This window comes from Pyxicephalus adspersus, chromosome 3, assembly GCF_032062135.1.
Source record: "Pyxicephalus adspersus chromosome 3, UCB_Pads_2.0, whole genome shotgun sequence".
NCBI lineage: Eukaryota > Metazoa > Chordata > Amphibia > Anura > Pyxicephalidae > Pyxicephalus > Pyxicephalus adspersus.
The window spans coordinates 111483071-111504323 of NC_092860.1; the positions used below are offsets into that span (position 1 = coordinate 111483071).

Sequence of the window (21253 nt, forward strand, 5' to 3'; positions counted from 1 at the left end):
GATGATTGTATATAAAGTATCATGGGATGCTAAAATCATTTGAAATTTGTAGTTCTTCTGAAGCTTTGATGATTTAGTTTGCCATTTCCCAATTTCTTAACAAAATAGCTATTTAAAATGTTTTTTCTTTCTTGTATTCATAACATGTTTTAAATAAATACATCACAAAACACAATATCTATCATAAATACAAAATAACCGTACATTTTTTTAAAACCTTTTCTTTTCTTTTTCAATTTTTTTTTTATTTTCAGCTATTTGTGGAGGAGAAATCCACAAAGATTCTGGCCAGATTCAGTCCCCCAATTATCCAGATGACTACAGGCCATCCAAGGAATGTATATGGAAAATAACAGTAGCTGAAAACTACAATGTCGGATTAACCTTCCAGGCATTTGAGGTAACATTATCTGACCTAAACTGTTGTTAGGATAAATTATATTGCTTTTAGAAATCTCTAAACCAGACTGTAATGAACAAATTGCCATTGACAGGTCAACCTCCAGGCTAGACTCCTTTTCTATACATATGTTTTCAAGAGGATTAAACAAATTTAGGCATATTGGTTCTTTTTGAATTAAACAGGTTGAAAGCTCTGACAATAGGCTCTTTTTACAGCCTTTTCATTATTTCAACCAAGCCATAATGTAGCACTATTCCGCAAAACAAGAAGCTACAATGTAACACCATTATGTAAAAAAAAAAAACATCCATGTAATAAAACAACTTGTGTTTTTTTCTTGTATGTATTTATGTATTCCTATTTTTTTAAATTTAGATAGTGTAAACTTTATATATATATATATATATATATATATATATATATATCCAGAAATAAGAGACAAACAAATGCAACTGGTAATACATCATTACATATATATTTTTAAATAAGTAAATAAAATGCATTGCCCTAAACATGTACAACGATTTTTTAGGTATTAACCCATTTAATTTTTTAATTTACAGATAGAGCGTCATGATTCATGTGCTTATGATTACCTGGAAATACGAGATGGAAATAGTGAGAACAGCCCTTTGATTGGACATTTCTGTGGCTATGATAAACCAGATGACATCAGGTCTACCTCCAATACACTGTGGATGAAATTTGTCTCAGATGCAACTGTAAACAAGGCAGGGTTTGCTGCTAATTTTTTAAAAGGTATGTTATATTTTCATTGAATATAGTTTTAATTGAATTGATTTTTCCTCTAGCTTTCATTTCGACATCATTTTTAAGTACAATAAAGCGGCCAGTTCTCTAACTGTACTGTAAAAATACTAAACTAAACCTCAGGTTTGACTTTGAGCTTATTTAATGTACAATACATAAGAAGTGTTCAATAAACCAGCATAATTTAGGGTGCAGTCTTTGTGCATTTTTTTTTCCAAATTCTATAAAGGAAACAGCTATGTTTTATCTTGACAAACAGTATGCAAACATTATGTGCAGTTTAGATGTTTCTGTATCTATAATTTATGCCACTTAATACTCCCTTTTTTGCCTTTGAAAGAAAACGTCTGGATTTAGGAATTCTGCTAATCAGTTCTTGAATATATAATCTAATGGACAATGTGTAATTTACTGTTCAATAGATAAAAAAATCCCTTATGTGACACTGGGATTGAAATATTTCATTGTTATTAGTACTTTATAGTTCTGTTGCTAATCTTTTTTAAAGAGCAATGAATAGTTGTACTTAATTCATATGTTTTTTTTTATATAGAGGAAGATGAATGTGCCAAACCAGACAATGGGGGTTGTGAACAGCGCTGTATTAACACTCTTGGAAGTTATAAATGTTCCTGTGATCCTGGCTATGAGCTTGGTCCAGACAAGAAGAGCTGTGAAGGTAACATTTCATCAGTGTAAAGCTAGTACTGTGAACCAAATGTTCTTTGTCCTTGGTTTCTTCAAATTTAAAAATGATTTACTGTGTAGGTCAAGCCAAAGAATGTTTAATTTTTGTTGGATGGAATGGGAAGGGTTAGATCCTCTGTCAGGTCTAACACTCACTCCTCTCTCCAAAGTTCTACCACAAGCAATGATTTATTTCTAAAATTGTAAGATGCAAGAGAGACTTATAAGGATTTGGTTTGTGTAATGACAGTAATTTAATATAAATGGTATCTCAGTTTTATTATGGTACAGGTGACACAGTCATGGCTAGGATCATCTAGGATCATCATTTGCATAAGATATCTCAGCGAAATGTATGCCAGCTAAACTCTCAGACAATAACTTTCTTGTCTCCGAAAATTTGCAAGTTCTGTTGGATTGAAAAATACCACATAAGTGACACTGTTTGTAAAAAAGGGTAAAATGCCAGGAAGCATTTACTGCTTACTAGTCTCGGCAATGTTTCTTGCCCAAATGCTGCAGGGAAATACAGAAAGTAACAAACTCTCCTGGATGTCATGTTAAGTATTCAGCCAGTGTATATTTTTTTCATTCCAGCTGCTTGTGGAGGGCTGCTAACCAAGCTTAATGGAACGATAACCACCCCAGCCTGGCCCAAAGAATATCCACCAAACAAGAACTGTGTCTGGCAGGTTGTTGCTCCTTCTCAGTACAGGATATCGGTGAAGTTTGATTACTTTGAATTAGAGGGCAATGAAGTAAGTATTTGCATCTGTCCACCAGCATGAACGTTAACACAAGGGTAATTTATCCCAAAAAACAACTCTAACACTAACCTCAATACAAGAAAAACTATCTATATAAATGTTCCCAAACCATTTTCCCGGTATTTAAATGAAAATGTAGTATAAATCTTTGATACTGAAATTGAAATTTTTCTCAATAAACTTTTTAGGATGTGGATATCTTCCTTTTTACACACAGAATAGAAAACTGTGAAGGACCTAGGAGCAAGCCTATTTTAATTTCATAGGCTTGTATAATAAGTACCAGTCTAAATGGCATGCATGAGCAAGTCCAGTTTGTGCATCTTCTTCCTCTGCCCTGGCACTCTATACCTAAAAGGTTCACTTGCATTTTTTTTATTAGCATTTTTTTTATTGCAATGACCAAAACAGCTTTATTTAGCACTGTGTTTATGTAGAGAACTAAATAAATCAGCCTTTATTGAATTATTGTTCCATCAGCCATCTACACCCTCCTTCTCACTCTGTGTAAAGTACATTACAGAAAGTCTACTGTGTAAAGTCAAAATACAGCTCCCCCAAAAAAACAGAATATTGTTTTAATAGTTATTAATTAAACAGGCAATTTTTACTAAGTTCAGCTTATAATTTTGGTTTATTTGGGTCCTTTAATGATAGATTGGTAGAGACAACCACATTTACAGCCTGGGGTGTTACTAACACATTTTTTTTACACAGTATTCACACAGCAGGGTAGCACATAGAATCACACATAATGTGCTTCACACAATTCTTAATATGATCAGTATCTTGTTACGTTCTCTGGTCAGCAAACCTACATTTGGCTTTGAATATTGCATCAATTTCTGGTACAACAGAAGCTGTCTTCACACAGCAGTATTAAATGAAGAAACATTACAACAAATCATTTTAATGGAAGTCACGGGAAGGTAAAAACTTTAGCCAGGAATTTTTTTAATGCTTTTTTTTATTCCTTCTATTTTTCAGTACATTAACCAACTGCGATTTATGGACCTTGAATTAAAAACACACATTGAGCCTCAAATGAACTTTCTTTAGCATAGTTGTGACTGGAGGGAATAACAACATAGCTGCAAACAATGGGTGTATTTTCTAAAGCAATTTACATTTCATCATAAGAAGCTTAGAAAATTCCAGCATAAAACACTTTCTAACAGAGCTATCAGATTATGTAATGGGAACATAATTCAAACATCGACATATTGTACACACTCTGTAAAATGTATTTTTTTTTAAAGATAATAACTTTGGATGTTAACACTCATTTTTACAAATATAAGTTTAGGTTTTAAGCTTTTTGTGATTATGGTAAGTCGGGTATTAGAAGTACTAAGTATTGTTCATTAAGATTAGATGTTAAGGCTGAGTATAGTATGTCACTACAGGACACAGTTGTTGCACTTTTTGTAATTGTGGTAGATTTTATTGTGTTTTAATGGTAAATAAATTAAATGAATACATTTCAAAATCCTTTTAGGAATTATAGATGTTTCGTAACAAAGGAAATCTGTTTTGTAATATGAGTAACTTTTTTTAATATTTTGTCTTTAGGTTTGCAAGTATGATTTTGTGGAGATAAGAAGTGGACTATCCTCAGATTCCAAGTTACATGGGAAATTCTGTGGAACAGAAGTGCCTGAAGTCATTACTTCACAATACAATAACATGAGAATTGAATTCCGATCTGACAATACGGTTTCAAAAAAGGGCTTCCGTGCACACTTTTTTTCAGGTAACATAAAACTTTCCTTAGCTCTGTACCTTTTATAGGTTGGTTAAATTGGAAAGGTTAAAGGTGTGGTATAGCAACCAGTCATTTCCTCTGTCATGTTTAGTGAAGTTTTGAATACAGAGCAAAACATCTCAATATTTATCATCTTCAATGTTTCATGTACTTAAATGAAAAATACAGTCAACACGGATCATCATTATTGCAGTTCTGTGTTAGATAACTTGCCTACATTTGTCCTGCAGTTAAAACAAATATAGAATGATTCAAAATGATGATAATAAAGTAGTGTCAGCAGGAAGTACAGGTAGTGAATTTCAGATATATGTGTGTAAATACCGTATTTTTCGGACCATTAGACGCTCCGGACTATAAGACGCACCAGGTTTTCCGCACGGGAAAACAAGAAAAAAAAAAATCATTTGATTTCCCCTGAGATCCAGCGTGCGGCACTTGTGCCCGCCCATGAAGGCGGCGCCGATCGGCATTCATCAAATCAATCGGCGCTGCCTTCATGGGCGGGCACAAGTGCCGCACGCTGGAACACAGGGGAACACAGAGGAGGAACACAGACATTGGCTGCTATCTGCCTCTGTCTGTGTTCCTCCTCTGTGTTTCCCTGAGATCCAGCGTGTGGCACTTGTGCCCGCCCATGAAGGCGGCGCCGATCGGCATTCATGAAATCAATCGGCGCCGCCTTCGTGGGCGGGCACAAGTGCCGCACGCTGGAAGACAGGGGAACACAGAGGAGGAACACAGACATTGGCTGCTATCTGCCTCTGTCTGTGTTCCTCCTCTGTGTTTCCCTGAGACCCAGCGTGCGGCACTTGTGCCCGCCCATGAAGGCGGCGCCGATCGGCATTCATCAAACCAATCGGCGCCGCCTTCGTGGGCGGGCACAAGTGGTGCCGCACGCTGGGACACAGGAACACAGAGGAGGAACACAGAGGAGGACACTGGCTGCGGGGACCGGCGGGGATACAGGTAAGTAAAAAAATATGCATTCGGACCATAAGACGCACCCTGATTTTCCCCCCACTTTAGGGGGAAAAAAAGTGCGTCTTATGGTCCGAAAAATACGGTAAGTTATAAACTTCATTTTGTAGCTTAGGTTGATAAACTTTCCCTTTGTATTTAATAATACAGTACTCTCACAATTCATTTTAGGGTAAAAATCAAGGCAATTTAAATACAGTTCATAGCGTCTGTACAGCAATTCGTTAACTGTTTGCTGAGAAGCTGTAACTTTATTCTAAATTCTGTTTGGCATTGGCTCTGGTGATTTCTTTATATGTAAAATGTTTATCCCTCATCTATTATCTCTCCTCTAATTTAGTTTTATTTATACCTTTCACAGTTTTCCAGTGTATATGTTTCATTACGTGTAATATCACTCTGTATACAAAAGTGCATAAACTATTACCCAGAGCATACAGTTTATTATAATATATGTAATAACTAAATTGTATAGGTATTTTATGAAATTTGCATGTTTATAAATTATTTTTTAGGGATTGTTTCATGTGGACATTTGGGGATGAGAATGTTGTGGAGGGGTCTCATTTACTGTCCACACTCATTTCTTTTGCTGTTGCTGGTACATTTTTGTTCACAGACAAGAAAGCTGCCTGCAAAGAAAGAATTTTTATTTTTGAATCTTGCAAGGACTTGACAAAAAGTGGTCCGTCAGGTCGTGTACGTATATTTGACAGACTGGTGTCCTCTGAAAGGATCAGAGGTACGACCACCCCGTAAGATTATTTGTGGTGGGGAAAGGATATTTGCATCTTCTTTGGTTTAAGAGTGCAAACATCCATTGAAAGCTGGGGAACTGCCTTCTTTCACTTACCCACAAATGACTTGGGGTTAGCGAATGCCCAAACCATTTGTTTTCAAGACTCTTTAACTTAACTAACCATGGGAATCTCAGATTTGCTACTTTTAACACATTTTAAACGCTGGTGAGCATCCTTTAAAACCATGTCATTATCTGTAATTTCTCAATCTTGGTCTAAAGTTCAGACAAAATATTCTGCAGCTCATCTACTCAAAACATTTTCGGAGAATCTGGTAAGTTCAAGAAAAGAACTGCAATATTGGTTGCCTAAAGCGATTGGCAATTTTGTTTGTTGCCACTATGCAAAAGGATTACATTTTTATTAAAAAAAAAATCCTTGCACTGACCTTTAGAGACAGTTCCTAGTGATTACCCTGGCCCCTTAGTTTTAGTAAACTGAAAAACTGTAAACTGAGGAATGTCTCAGTTTCAGAAAGACTTATAGAATTTTAGTAGTCTGTATGATACTTGCTTAATGTGGTAGAATTTTCTTTCACAATATTATTTATTTCAAAATCAGTATAATATTCTTACCATGTAAAAACATCACACCAGCACTAACATTTCAAATATTTAAAACAGTACAAGGTCATGTCAACAGCTACTGTCAATGCAAATTACCTTTAATTGTGTGGATCCCAGAAATTATATTTGATCACTAGACATTTGTTTAGAGCAAGAAAGCATAGGTCATGTCATAATGAAACTCAAAATAAACCTATGTAAAGCTAAGTTTACACCAATGCTACATGTACACACACTTGTTTGAGATTTTGGGCATTTAAAAGTTTTGGGTTTTGAACCAAGCTGTGTGACAGAACAGCTAGAATGGGAGAAAATGGCAATAGATTCCCCAGAATGAATCAATAAATGCTCTGGAGTTCACAAATGTCCAAAAATGCATGCAAATGCACATAAACATAAGTTTTTTTTGAGAGTCTTAACGTTGTCCAAACACTGCAGGTTGCATTTTGTTTTTTTGCAGTTAATTAGAAAAAAGCCCTGGTGTGTATTAGAAATGGTAAATTTAAACATGGGTTTTTAAACTCTGGACAAACAGTAGTATAAAACTGTCTAAGCGGTCATTGGCTGCCTAACTTAAATTTCCTAGGAGCCCATCTAATGTTTTAGGAAAAAAAATGATTTTTTTTGCATTATTATGCCATGGCCCCTGCCAAGACAGAACTAGAGCTTTTGCTGCTCTTCTTGCTGATAACAGACCACTGCTTTCACAAAGAAAAGAGGTCCTTCTGTACAGTTTACTGCTGGAGCAGAGGCATTTAAAATAGCATCAGGGATTCATTACATTTACATTCAGCTCTGTATTCAGTATATCTACATTCTTTTTTATAAAAATGCAAACACCGTTATAAGGTCTCTGTTTCTTTGTACAACTAACAGTTTGAAGCAGGATAAGTTAGTAACAAACTTGTTTTTCATCGGACATTGAAACTGGCAAAGCATTATGACCACATTGTTGCTATACCACATTTTAATAAATGACCATAGAGGCAGAGTAAAAGTAGAAATATGTCTTTTAATTGTAAGAAATATATAAAAATCAAATAAAAAGACCTAATTTTAGACATTTAATGACAACTCCCTTCAGGAACAATGATGACTAATAAGCCCTTGAAGGATGACACACAAGTTAAACTGATTGAGCATTGCCTTGTGATTAACTGTGTCACCTCTAATTAATTGCTATTCATCTGCATTATGCATTGCCATGACATAGCTTTTTCTGTGTATGTCAAGAGCAATCTGCCAGTTCAGATCTGAAGCTCTGACCAGGTCTCTTGGATAATGACATATGACACATTCTAGCGGATGCCTCTTTCTGGAATGGCTGCTGTTGACCTTCTGACAATTTCTCTCTATCTTCTAATTTTTACTTTGGATCTAACGGTGGCAGTATGCATATTTATCAATTCACCTGGTATATTTGCCTATTGCCATCTCCTTGTTATATAATATTAACGTTTACCTTTATATATTGATCCCAAATGTAAAAACTGATGTTGGTAATAATAATTATATTGTTGTTCAGAGCTGTACATAATGCAGATCTTTATATAAACATGTTCCTTGCAACCTTGTATATTCCTGACCTGTAGAATCATCAGTTTTGAAGTTTAGCCATGTTTTTTAATGTAAAAAATTCATTTAGATCTAATCATATTTGAAAATGTAATAAAAGGCACAAACTAGGTCATTTTGTCAAACAAATACTTATGTTACCTTAACAGAGTCGTATGTGTACAAGGTTACAGGCTGACATGATGTTGCATGATATGCTTTGCTTAATTGACCTGTGATTTTGGTGCCACATGACAAGCTTTTTCTCTAAGGGGTAACACAACTTGTTTCTCACCTGCAGACAAAGATGAGTGTTCGAAAGAAAATGGGGGCTGCCAGCACGAATGCATAAATACAATTGGCAGCTACGTTTGTCAATGCCGCAATGGATTTGTACTCCATGAGAACAAACACGATTGCAAAGAAGGTAAGAGCCCCAAAAATTGCAAATGTTTAAACCAGCAAACAGGTCTTCTTGACTTTACAGTGCCGGAAACAAGGTGATTTATTTGCCAAAAAAAAAGCCTTCGGATAGCTTCAAAAAGAAGTACACATTTACACAAGTAAACTTTCCCAGATGCTTTTTTTTTTTTTTTTGCTGCACATACTTTGATGATGTCTGCTGGTACATGGCAGAGCTTGGCAACTGGATGGAGTGGAATATACTTATTGCTTGGCAGAGTTCATTCACTCTATCTATACCCACCCGGGCGGTTAGCCCAACCTTGGTTCATAAACTTGCTACTATCGTTTACCCCGAACACAGGTCGGGGTAGCTAAAAATATAAACAAGCGTTATATTGCAATCCGACATCCGACAACATTGTATGACAAACGAATTACAACTGAAAAAAAATACTTACCCTGTCCCCGCAGCTCCTCCGGACACGTCTGTCCTCTTCTTTCTTCATCCGGCGTGAGCAGTGACGATCTCCGGGGTTTCCCGGTGACGTCGCTGCATGCGTCGGTGCGGGCGGGAGGCAGGGCGGGAAATTCAAATCACTTTGTATTGAACTCAATACAAAAAAGCTGTATTGAGTCCAATACAAAGAAATCTTTATTTCATGAAAAACAGTGTACTGCTTTTGGTACAGAAATCTAGACATCAGTGAAATGCCCAGGTGGTTAATAATGGCTACCAGACACTAGAGGTCACACAGTTTTGTAAACTACCAAAGGCTGAATTTCTTTTTGCTCGTTTTGGAAGCAAAAGTGTCATATGCATCTTATGACATGTTTTCATATTACACCTTCTGTGGTGTTTAATACCTCAAGATGAAATTTATACAGGACATTTTTCCTTCTCTCTCTATAGTCACAAAAAACTCTGCCTAAAGATTCAGTTATACATATCCTACTTAAAAGGAGAAAATTCTGCTGTGCTTTAAACCTATAGTGCTGATGGAATTATTTGTAAACTAACACTTATGTGTGTAGATGTGTATGTATATCCCATACATTATTTAGAAAAAAAAACTTTAGTTTTAAAACTTTAACTGTTAATGTAAATAGAATGGCCAGCACAAGCCGTTACCAATCGGGACGGTTGGGCGATTTTCACAAAATTGATTTTTTTCTATGCCACAAATTTACATTGCTAAATATTTGTAAAGATCCTCAATATGGTAAAATCCTCATTAACAAGTGTCAGCTAGAAATTTTCAGGGGAAATACTGTGCTGCATAATGCAAAGTACAATCAAACACAAAACTAGAAAATCAATAGGGTTTCCAGGAACAGTGCACATAACAAATATTGTTTACATTTTTTTTGTGAATTGCAACTACTATATTCTAAACAATTTTCTTCCTTACACAGCTGAATGTGAACATAGAATTCATAGCCCGAATGGAATAATAACAAGCCCCAACTGGCCAGACAAGTATCCAAGTCGTAAGGAATGCACTTGGGAAATAAGTGCCACTCCAGGTCATAGGGTTAAGTTAGTAAGTATTTGTATGTGTTTACCTTGTTTTAGGCCAAGAATAATGTGTAAATATGAAATTGAAAGGTGGATGTTTATTTCTGTTGCTTTTTTCTTTTTAAATTGCCTGTAGTGAATAACCACTAAAGAGTATATATATATGTAACATGGCCCCAGCTTGAATTTTAATCCAGTAATATACAATTGAGAACGTTTCCCAGAGAACACTGACCTTGTAACTCACAAATGACATCCTCCCAAGTTTTTTTTTTGTACAGATGCTTGCTGAGGTCTCGTTACCAAATTTAAAATTCTGTAACATTCTGGATGTGGAAATTTTCATAGAAAAGGATAAAGAGAAAAGTTGATGGAAACAGTGTCAGGACACTGTAGACACAGGGCTAGTTTTAGGGTAGGGCAAATTAAGCTATTGCCCATAGCCCATAGCCCTGACCTTAATGGATGGTCTTCCCCATGCTGCTGCATAAACTGTTTTCCCAAAATCCTTCTTGTTTAGGAATGTCTGCACAAACATTTGTCAATCTGACCATGAATAGGACACATTTTAAATGTCTATTTTACCATTTGCATGTGTTGCAATAGAATGATTTACTAAAACACATGGATGACCGACTGTGACATAAATTCTTGGTGAACCTGGGGTGTAAACCAGCTGGATTTGCTTCTTCCTAATAAACCAGTTTTCTCAAGATATAATAATACTGTCCGCCTGTTTGCTGTGTATGTTTGTGTATGAGAGTGTTAGCAATTAAGATATAAGAGAATAACCAGAAACCAAATAATTCTGCTTTCGTTTGTCAATTTACATTTGGTTAACACATGTAAGACATGAAGCAATAGTCCTGATTTATCAAATTGTCAAAAGGAAAACTGTTTTTATTGCCAATAAAAGTCAATTTTCCAAGTAAAAATATTTAAACCTTTCAACCTAGTTATCCTGAAGCTCCAAAGCAGAGAAGCCCTTTAAAAATGTATATTTAGCATGCACTAAACCTGATTGTGCTTGTTACATATTTCAAAATTTAAACCGTAGGCAATTCATGTGTACTATACAGTTGGTATTGTAACTCAGATTCATGAAAAAAGATGTAGGCACAAATTTGATACACATGGTAACAGAGGAAATTTTATATTACCTATCAGCTGTGTAAACCTAAGGCTATGATTTATATACTAAAATCTACTTTCACACTAGGCATTCAGTGAATTCGAGATTGAGCAGCATCAAGAATGTGCATATGACCACCTAGAAGTCTTTGATGGTGAAACGGACAAGTCATCTATCCTGGGAAGATTGTGTGGTAATAAGATTCCAGAGCCTTTGGTTGCCACAGGAAATAGGATGTTTCTGCGTTTTGTGTCTGATGCATCTGTACAAAGGAAAGGATTTCAAGCCACCCATTCCACAGGTCAGTGCAAACTACAGAGTAAAGGTTTCTTATGTGGAAGAAAGAAATGTTACCCTTTTTAACATTTTTTATAATAAAACTTGTGCATTTTAGGTGTAGACTATATTAATATTATAATACAGTATAATGTAGTATACTAATATAAATAACCTTTTACTGGGTGACATTTACCTAGTGGAAAGTGATTTGCTTGTTATCACAGTTCTATGCGGAGCAGACTTTAGACTATGTCAATTCTACTATTCTAAACACTATGCCTATACTACTTTCGTGGCAGTACAGGTTGCATTTAAAATCCAGCAACCTCCGGACCTGAGGAGTGTTGGGTTTTATATAGGAGTGTTGCTGTATATATTTAATGGAAAATGACTACCTGTATAGTCCTTTAAATTGATCTATATTAGGGCTATACAACAGCAAATAAATGAGAAGGAATGAGCAGGAAAGCACGTCCAAGCAAGACCCAACAGCTGGAGTACAGCGCCATCAAAACATAAACGGCACCTCCAAAAAACAGTGTATATTTGAAAATGCACTTCAAAATCTATGCCGGAAATCTGAAGGAACTGGATTATCAATCGATAAAGGCTATTTAATAAGAAGTTCAAAAGGCTAATCAGCTCCAGGCTGTTTAATGGTTTATTTAATGTGTTACATCATCCTGCATTAAAAATATAAATATACTAGCCTTCATCAAAGCAGGTAATATAATTTGCTGATAATTATTATCATCTTAGTTGTAACACATTTTTTTTAAATGCTGGTACCTTCGGTTGGGCACTACATTATATGCTGATGTGCATGGAAAAACTACTGTGCCTGTTTAGGATGTACACAAGAAAATTGCATTACACTGACATCTAGTGGTTAAAAAGTTTTTAAGGATCCTTTGATACTTTACTTCTTTATGGATCTCAAAGTATTTCTCACCCCTTGAAAAAAAAGTTTATTTCATTTTACAGGACTTGCATGCAAATTAGCCTTATTGTCAAGGTAAACAACACACTTTTTTTTTATTAGAGTGTGGTGGCAGGCTGAAACCAGAAGCAAAGTCCAGAGATCTGTTTTCCCATGCCCAGTTCGGTGACAACAACTACCCCGTTCAGGCCGATTGTGAATGGCTGTTAGTTTCTGAGAGAGGTCTTCGTGTTGAGCTAAGCTTTCCAACATTTGAGGTTGAGGAGGAGGCAGACTGTGGCTATGATTACATGGAGCTGTTTGATGGTCATGACACATCAGCGATGAGACTGGGTCGTTACTGTGGATCAGGGGTAAGAAGAATTTCTTTTTGCTGCTCCAGTTGTCATTTTCACTCTTATTTATTTGAAAACCCATCTTTCCCCCCCATGATAACAGTAGAATTAATGTCCATATCTTACTTTTGTGTCCCTTAATGCACTATAATATTGGGTTTGATACTGTTAGCTTTAGGAAATATTACAGATGATTAACAGCAGGCTATGCAGTAAAAACAATGAAACAATACTCCCCCCTAATATATATATATTTTTTGCTATGTAAAATGTGTGTGTGTGTGTGTTTAAGCTTTGGAAACCATATAAGAGGGCTTTTCTGATGTGTTGCCTTTTTTGCTACTAACAAATGCTTATAGAAGCAAAACAAAAAGATGTTTTTTATTGAACAAAATGCAATTATATATGCAATAAATATCAAATTAATTTTATTTTTAATATATATATTTTTTTAAAACTTAGCGTTTTACCATTAGCCTACTTACAGTACAATAGGCACTGTACAAAAGCACACAGATAAAAGGAGCTAGCATTCGGAGTCAATCGGGCTCTGCTACAGTCTGTTAACAGAACGGAACCACAAGGAATGAAACACTTCACTGTGTTGTTGCTTGCTTGTGTTTAGTTTTTATTTTAATTAAACTACTTTTACATTTATAACTGAGACGTATATACCGTATTTTCCGGCGTACAAGACGACTTTTTAACCCTGAAAAATGTATGACAAAGTCAGGGGTCGTCTTGTACGCCGGGTACCAGTACTTATCGTTGTAACCATCATTTATATGAATGTAACTTTTTCCCTCCTCTTTGCTACATTCATAATGTGAATTCTGATCTGAAAAGGATGTTTTCAATTTATTGGTCTACTATGCCATGTGTTGTAATGCACTGTTCCTTTGCACCAGATGTAATCAGGGACCTGTTACTGGTTTGCAAATCTCTCATACTTCTCAAATTCCTTATTTTCCAAAGGAGATAATAAAAAGCAGTTAATTAAACAGGGTCAGCCGAATTGCAGAATCCAAAACCTTATTAGTTTCACCTTACAATATTATCGTGTATAATGGCTGCTATTGTGTGGGTATAAAGGCAAACTGTAATTCAAACTTCATTAAATGCAGATGTGTAAGTAGTATTTGCTAGAAGGAGCCTTTACCATACTATAGCAAATATTCTGCTTACATATGTATTCGAAGAACTCTCTACAATGGTGCTATATCCATTCAGAATCCACAGAATGACACTGATGATATGAGAAATGAGCCAGCCAAGGTGGAAATATGAATGTTTTAAGAGCCCATCTGTATCTTCGTACTGAAGACTAAGCACATGTATGACAAAAATATTTCTCTTCAGCTGTGTCCTGTTGAACAGCAATTGTTGCCTTAGAATTCTTGCACAAGATCAAACAGATCTTCTTGTAGATACATCTGTAATTTGATACATCAGTTGACAACTTTAACATTTTAAATATATGTTACAAAAGATTACTAAGTATATTGTAAACCTAGCTGTAGCATATACTGTATGTATCATGCTTTATGTGTAGGTGAATTGTGTATTATTTCTGAACTGTTATGTGTTGTAGACCCTGTACAGCGCCTGAAATGATGATATATATGTTTGTATGAATGTAAATGTTCCCTATGTATGAAAAATCTTTTACGGTTGACCAGTTAAATTGTTGTGTTATGTGCCAAATTCTTTAAAACTTTTTTTTCACAGTAGCAACTTTTATTTAAAGTTGTAAAATATGAGTTTATTTAAAGATAATTGGGTTACAAATGAAATTGAGTTTGTTTTATTAAATAGAATTCATGTTTTGATATCATTTGATGTAAGTGGCTATATATGTATTGGCATCAAGCATCTGTCATCTGGATGCATTTATTGGCACAATTCTTTTCAATTAAAACTGCTGTCATGAGAAGTTTATGCTTAATTAGACACTCTTACTTATATTATGTCACCTTCATAATATCTTTAAGACATGTTTGACAAAAAAACATCTATGTCTCTGAGTGAATTTAGTTGACCTGACATTTCAGATATGAAACAGAATTTCACATGAAATGGTAAGCATTACTTTCATGTCCTAAGTAACACCAATCAACCAAAGCATTAAAACCCTTGATAGCTGAAGTGAATTAAAATGATGATCTCATTACAGCCACACTTGTCAATGGGTGGGATAGATTGGGCAGCAAGTGAACAGTCAGTTTTAGAGAAGATGTGTGGCAAGCATAAAAAAATGTAAACAACTTTAACAAGGGCAATATTGTGATGGCTAGAGTCAGAGCATCTCCAAAATGGCAGGTCTTTTGGGGTGTTGCAGTGGTTAGAACTAGTCAATGGCAAGCCATCACTTGGTAGTGGAATGGAAAGGTTAGTCTGATAATGATTCAACAGAACTACTGTAGCATAAATTGCTAAAATAAAACTAATGCTGGCCATAAGCGAAAGGTGCCAGAACATAGAGTGCATTTTAGCTTGCTGCATATAGGGCTATGTAGAAGCAGAACAGTCAGTGAGCCAATGCTAACCCTTGTTCATCACTGAAAGCACCTACAGGGCAACAAAAGTGTCAGAACTGTCCCATGAAGCAAAAGAAATAGGTGGCCTGGTCAGATGAATTGCATTATCCTTTAACTTGTCGACAGCTGGATGTATTGTGTTGTTTACCTGGAGAACAGAAAGTAGTTGGATAGAAAGAAGACAGGCTAGTGGAGGCTGTATTATTAGAAATGCAAAAGATAATCTCCTATCATCTTGCTGACACATACTACAGGACACCTTTAGTGGTCTCTAATGAGTCCATGTCTTAATGATCAGTGCTATTTTGACATCACAATTGGGGCCTACACTATATTAGGCAGGTAGTTTTTAATGTTTTGAGTTTAATTCTTAAAAAATAAAAAACACTATCAAATCTGTATAAATGCTTCACAGCTTTAAAAAATTCATGTTGATGTTGTAGTGACACTTCCACATCTCGCCTCCTTTATCTAAACCCATGTAAAAGTCTTACTTTATATATATATATATAAATGTGTGGAGCTGGACTACAAGGGAGATTAATAATTACATAGTTACATAGTAGGTTATGTTGAAAAAAGATAAATTCATCAAGTTCAACAACTAGGGAAATAAACATATCCCAGATATAAAACCCCATAAGACATAGTTAGTTCAGAGGAAGGCAACAAAAAAACCCTGGTGCAATTTGCTTCAACGGGAAAAAAAATCCTTCCTGATTCCATGAGGCAATCGGATGTTCCCTGGATCAACAGTCACTGATTTTTCTACTTTAAAGCCTTAATACCCAGTTATATTCCGTGCTTCTGGAAAAACATCCAGCTTTTTCCAAAAGCAATCTATAGTAGTTGCTGAAACTACTTCCTGAGGGAGCCGATTCCACATTTTCACCTTACAGTGAAGAATCCTTTCCTTACCTGGAGCTTAAACTTCTTTTCCTCCAGACGCAAAGAGTGCCCTCTTGTTCTTTGTAATGATCTCAAAGTGAAAAATGTTGAAGAGCGTTTTCTATATGTACCGTTTATATATATTTATACAGGGTGATCATATCCCCCTTAAATGTCTCTTCTCAAGGGAGAATAGATTTAGTTTAGTTAATCTCTCCTCATAGCTGAGCTCCTCCATTCATTTTATTAATTTAGTTGCCCTTCTCTGCCCTCTCTCCAATTCCACAATGTCCTTTTTGTGAACTGGTGCCCAAAACTGGACTGCATATTCCAGATGTGGCCTGACCACATATGTACAGGGGCAGGATGATGTCTCAATCTCTGCAGTCTATTCCTCTTTTAATACAAGAAAGTACTTTGCTAGTTTTAGATATTGCAGCTTGGCATTGCATGCTGTTATAAAGTCCACCAGCATGCTGTTATTAATGATCTACCGGAACCCCTAGATCCTTTTCCATTTCTGACTCCCCCTAGACAGTATGAAGCATGCAGGTTGTTAGCCCCCAAGTGCATAACTTTACATTTATTTTAAATTTGCCACTTGGCCGCCCAATCAAACAGTACATCCAGGTCTGCTTGTAGATTATGGACATCCTGTATGGGCTTGATTCCATTACATAGTTTGGTGTCATCTACAAACACAGAAATGGAACTTTTAATCCCAAACTCTATATCATTTATAAAGATGTTAAACAGTAAAGGTCCCAAAACTGAGCCCTGGGGTACACCACTAATACCCTTAGACCATTCAAGGTATGAATCATTAATTTAAACTCCCTGGATGCGGTCTTTCCATTGGTACCTTGCCAGTGACTAAAGAGTCTCTAAAAATTATAAATAATGGCCTTACTTTTCTTTGCAATCTGTCTTTCATTTTAAAGATTTGCACATTTTATCTCTTTTTTACATCTTCTGTTACATTCTTTATACTTTTCAAACAATGAAGGTGATCCTCCATTTTTATATTTTTGAAATGCCATTTTCTTGTTACTTTTGGCTTTTTTACCATCAGCTGTAAGACACATAGGTTTTAATTTTAGTCTCTAAAACTTATTACCCATTGGAATATATTTTTCAGTGTGCTTTTGTAGAACAGACTTGAAACATTCCCTTTTTTGTTCTGTGTTCTTTGAGGAAAATATCTCCTCCCAGTCCAAGTCACGGAGCCGCCCTTAATATTGGAAAATTTGCTCTCTTAAATTTAAATGTTTTTATCTTTCCTGTTTTTGCTTCCTGTTGACAGGTTACATTAAATGAAATCATATTATGGTCACTGCTACCCAGATTCTCTTTTATTTGCACATTTGTTATAAGCTCTGCATTGTTAGAAACAACTAGGTCCAGCAGAGTATCATTTCTCGTTGGGGCTTCTATAAACTGTACCATAAAATTATCTTGTATTAAATTCACAAATTTCCTCCCTTTTGCTGTTCATGTAGTGCCATTACTCCAGTCAATGTAAGGGTAGTTGAAATCTCCCATGATTAAAACTCTTCCACTTTTTGCTGCTCCGATGCTTTTTCTATCTTTGCTAGTAGTAGATTCTCTATTTCTTCCTTAGCACTGGGGGGCAGACTCCAATAATTAATTGTGTGTTTATCAACCCCACATTCAGCTCCACCCATAATGCCTTAACCTCATTGCTTGTTCCATAAGCAATTTCTTCTTTCACATTAACTTTTAGATCACTTCTCACATATAGACACCACCACCCTTGTGTTTGACTCTGTCTTTACAAAAGAGAGTATACCCAGGAAGATTGACAGCCCAGTTATGCGAAGAACAAAGCCAGGATTCAGCAATGCCAACTAAATCATAATCTTCCTCACTCATTAATGCTTCCAACTTCCCTATTTTGTTTGCGAGACTTCTAGCATTGGTGAACAGGCTGTTTAAACTATTGCTGCTTTTACCAGCATTGTTTGCCAAATCCTTTTGTTTTTCAGTACAACTAGTACAGCACAATCCAATGTTTGTCTGTAACATGGGATTACAAATACAATGAGATTAACAGTTTTTAGTTATGAAGCAGTTGTTTCAAATGGTTAAAGTTGAACTCCAAGGAGATAGAAGAATATAATATCTAATCCCAGTGTTCTCCCCAGCCCATTTTAGCTGGGTGCACCACCCGGCACTTTTCAGCAACCACCCGGCTGTTTTTGGGTGGTTACTGAAGAGTTGGGTCACAATTCAATTCACCCGCCTACAATTTCTTCCCACCCGGCTTAAAAAAATTTCTGGGTTAAGCACTGTAATCCAGTTATGTATTCATTATTTAATCAAGTTACATTTTTTGATAGAAGACATCATTAATGGCTTTAGCTGATTTTGAGGAAGATTTTACGAGACTTTTTCAAATTTTTCAGCAAACCTTGTGCAGTTTTTTTAATAGCTCTTCAGCAGTTATTTAGAGATGTTAAACACAGATCATTATGACATTTCTATCACTTTAAACAAGCTGCTAGCAGGCTTTAGCATGTTTTAAAGTAGTGTTGAATTCAATTGAATAGCTTAATCTATAACACTGTTTCACTGTTTTGTGCACCAGACATTTCTATCTTTCTGAAAATCTGTTTTTTTGTAAAGTTAGTCCAGGCTCCCATTAATATATGTTTTACTACAACTAAAGAGTGGGTTAAGTGACCCTTTTGCTATACAAAACATACCCAATTTGTAAAAAAGGATTGTTAATGCTCCCATTGCATGCATTCCTAAAATCTGCTATGATGCTTTAAAATATTTTCCTAAAATTTGTGATTAAACAGTTACTTCCTGTTATGTCATCCCCTACCAGCTCCTACCTACAAGTTCTTACCTACAAGTTCTTTCTGTTGAATTTAGTTACTATTCTTCCCTAAAATGACTGAAGGACAGAGGAATAAACTACTGAAACCCATAAGATTAATACTCGTAGAAGTATGTTTACAATCATAATCAGGCTATGATTTTAGAGCATTAGAGATGTGTTCAGTGTTGTGGGCAGTAGTAAAAGTAATTATTGATTTATTAAAGCTCTCCAAGGTTGTAGAAGATACACTTTCATCAATGAACCTGGGTGATCCAGCAAACCTGAAAAAGAACTGGTCCAGGATTGAAAACATTGGCTAACAAAAGGCAAATGACTCTGAAGAAATTCATCCCAGGTTTGCTGGATCACCCATGTTCATTGATGAATGTGTATCTTCTCCAGCCTTGTAGAGTATTAATAAATGTCACTGTACAGAACTGATTCTGGCAAATCAAGGAAAGCCAAGACTGCTGCACATACGCACTTGGGGGTAGACCTTTTAAAAGGTACAGTACATTTCTATATAGGATACACTTTAATGATTTCAAGGGTGTTTTAATGCTTTAATTGACCTTTAACAAAGGTAGAGATATGGAATTCTGATACATTGAGCAAGTCTGTTTGAGGCCTTCAACTTAAAGAGCATCGATGATAGACACAGCCAGGCAACAGGCAGTTTTTTTTTTAAAGAAGGCTACCAATGGTAGGCCTTGCATGTCTCTCATTACAAGAAGAAGAGAAAACAATGGTTGGTAAAAGTCTACAAAAGGTAATGCCTTTTTAAAAGCTTGCTCCCTACAACATTCTTATCTTTCTTCAGAAAACAGCTGTTCTGTTAGGTTACAGAAAGGATCAGGCTAAACACGCAGCTGAATGGCATTTAAGATAAGTAGCATGGTTTATAGTGTCCTCTTCTAAATTATTTCTCTGTCATATCTAGCCTTTTTTTAATATTTACTTGGCATTGTCCTTCTAGTTTGTTCCTCTCTAAACTCTGCCTAATATGAATAATTACTGACCGCTTAGTTAGCCCACTTAAGCCTTGTAACCAATATGTTGGGACATACATGACAATATACATGAGTTTAAGCACACAATGCAATGCCATCTCTTGGCAGTCTACCAATTGATAGGTTAGGGTGTTTCTGAGTTTACTAAAATACTTCAAGATGTAAAACTCTGGCAAAAGAGGTGCTTCCATCCCTCATTTTTTTCTGAAATGACTGCAGAGACCCCTGTGGATAAAGCAAGCCACATGATTTAGGCTGCTTACACATGTAGAATTTTTGTCACTGGAAACGATCTTTCATAATCGTTTCCAGTGACAGAGGGTGACAGATGAATGGATGAGCACTGTACACAAAGCACCTGTTCGTTTCTATAGAGAGGAGTGTGTGTGTGTGGGGGGGGGGGGGGGGGGGGGGATGGATTCGCTAGGGAGCAACACGCTGCTGTGTTTTCCACCCTGACAGATCCATGAACGATCTTGTACGACCACTGTACACATGTCAGATTCTTGCTAAAGGGAGCAATCACTGTTTGTTACGGGCTATTATCATCTGACATGTGCACATCATAATACAAAACAATGCCAGAAGTACTGTGCTGTTGTAGGGAACCCATGTGCTGTTGTAGGTTACAAGTACAAAGAGTGAATTAGGCAGTGTTGTAAGTAGACAAAGATAATGTGGATCCCATACTGCAGTTGAAAACCAAGAAATAAGAGGCTTGCTGACCTATAACAGGTCCCAGTACACCATTTCTGCTGGAAACACCTGTGATATTGGGAAAAAGTGTGAGCGAGAATGCCTCTGGCAGTATTGCGAAAATTTCCTTGAGCTTCCAATGGTTCAGCGAATTTTCGGTGATCCGTTTTCGCGAAACCATCAGAAGATTGAGGAAACTAAAACAGGAAGATTTCCACAGCTGCATTCAGCCTTCAGAATCCTCCTGTTTGCGATCCTGAGGGCACTAGAGGTTAATTAACCTCCAGTGCCCCGGGGATCGCACTCTTCTCAATGATTGCAGTCACAGCTGCAATCACTGGGAAGATGCCCAGCACTAGAGGTAAATGGGGAG

The 21253-nt window shown here is 36.2% G+C and overlaps 1 protein-coding gene across 1 annotated transcript in view; it reads left to right on the plus strand.

Annotated features, from left to right (window-relative positions):
• The window catches only part of TLL1 (tolloid like 1), a gene marked incomplete in the record, with an annotated part of 139689 nt that overhangs the window by 46190 nt on the left and 72246 nt on the right, over nt 1–21253 (plus strand). Inside the window, 9 exon segments of the mRNA XM_072406015.1 lie at nt 255–400; nt 967–1162; nt 1728–1853; nt 2459–2619; nt 4201–4381; nt 8596–8721; nt 10113–10240; nt 11435–11648; nt 12669–12919. Of these exon segments, the coding sequence (XP_072262116.1) occupies nt 255–400; nt 967–1162; nt 1728–1853; nt 2459–2619; nt 4201–4381; nt 8596–8721; nt 10113–10240; nt 11435–11648; nt 12669–12919 (1529 nt within the window).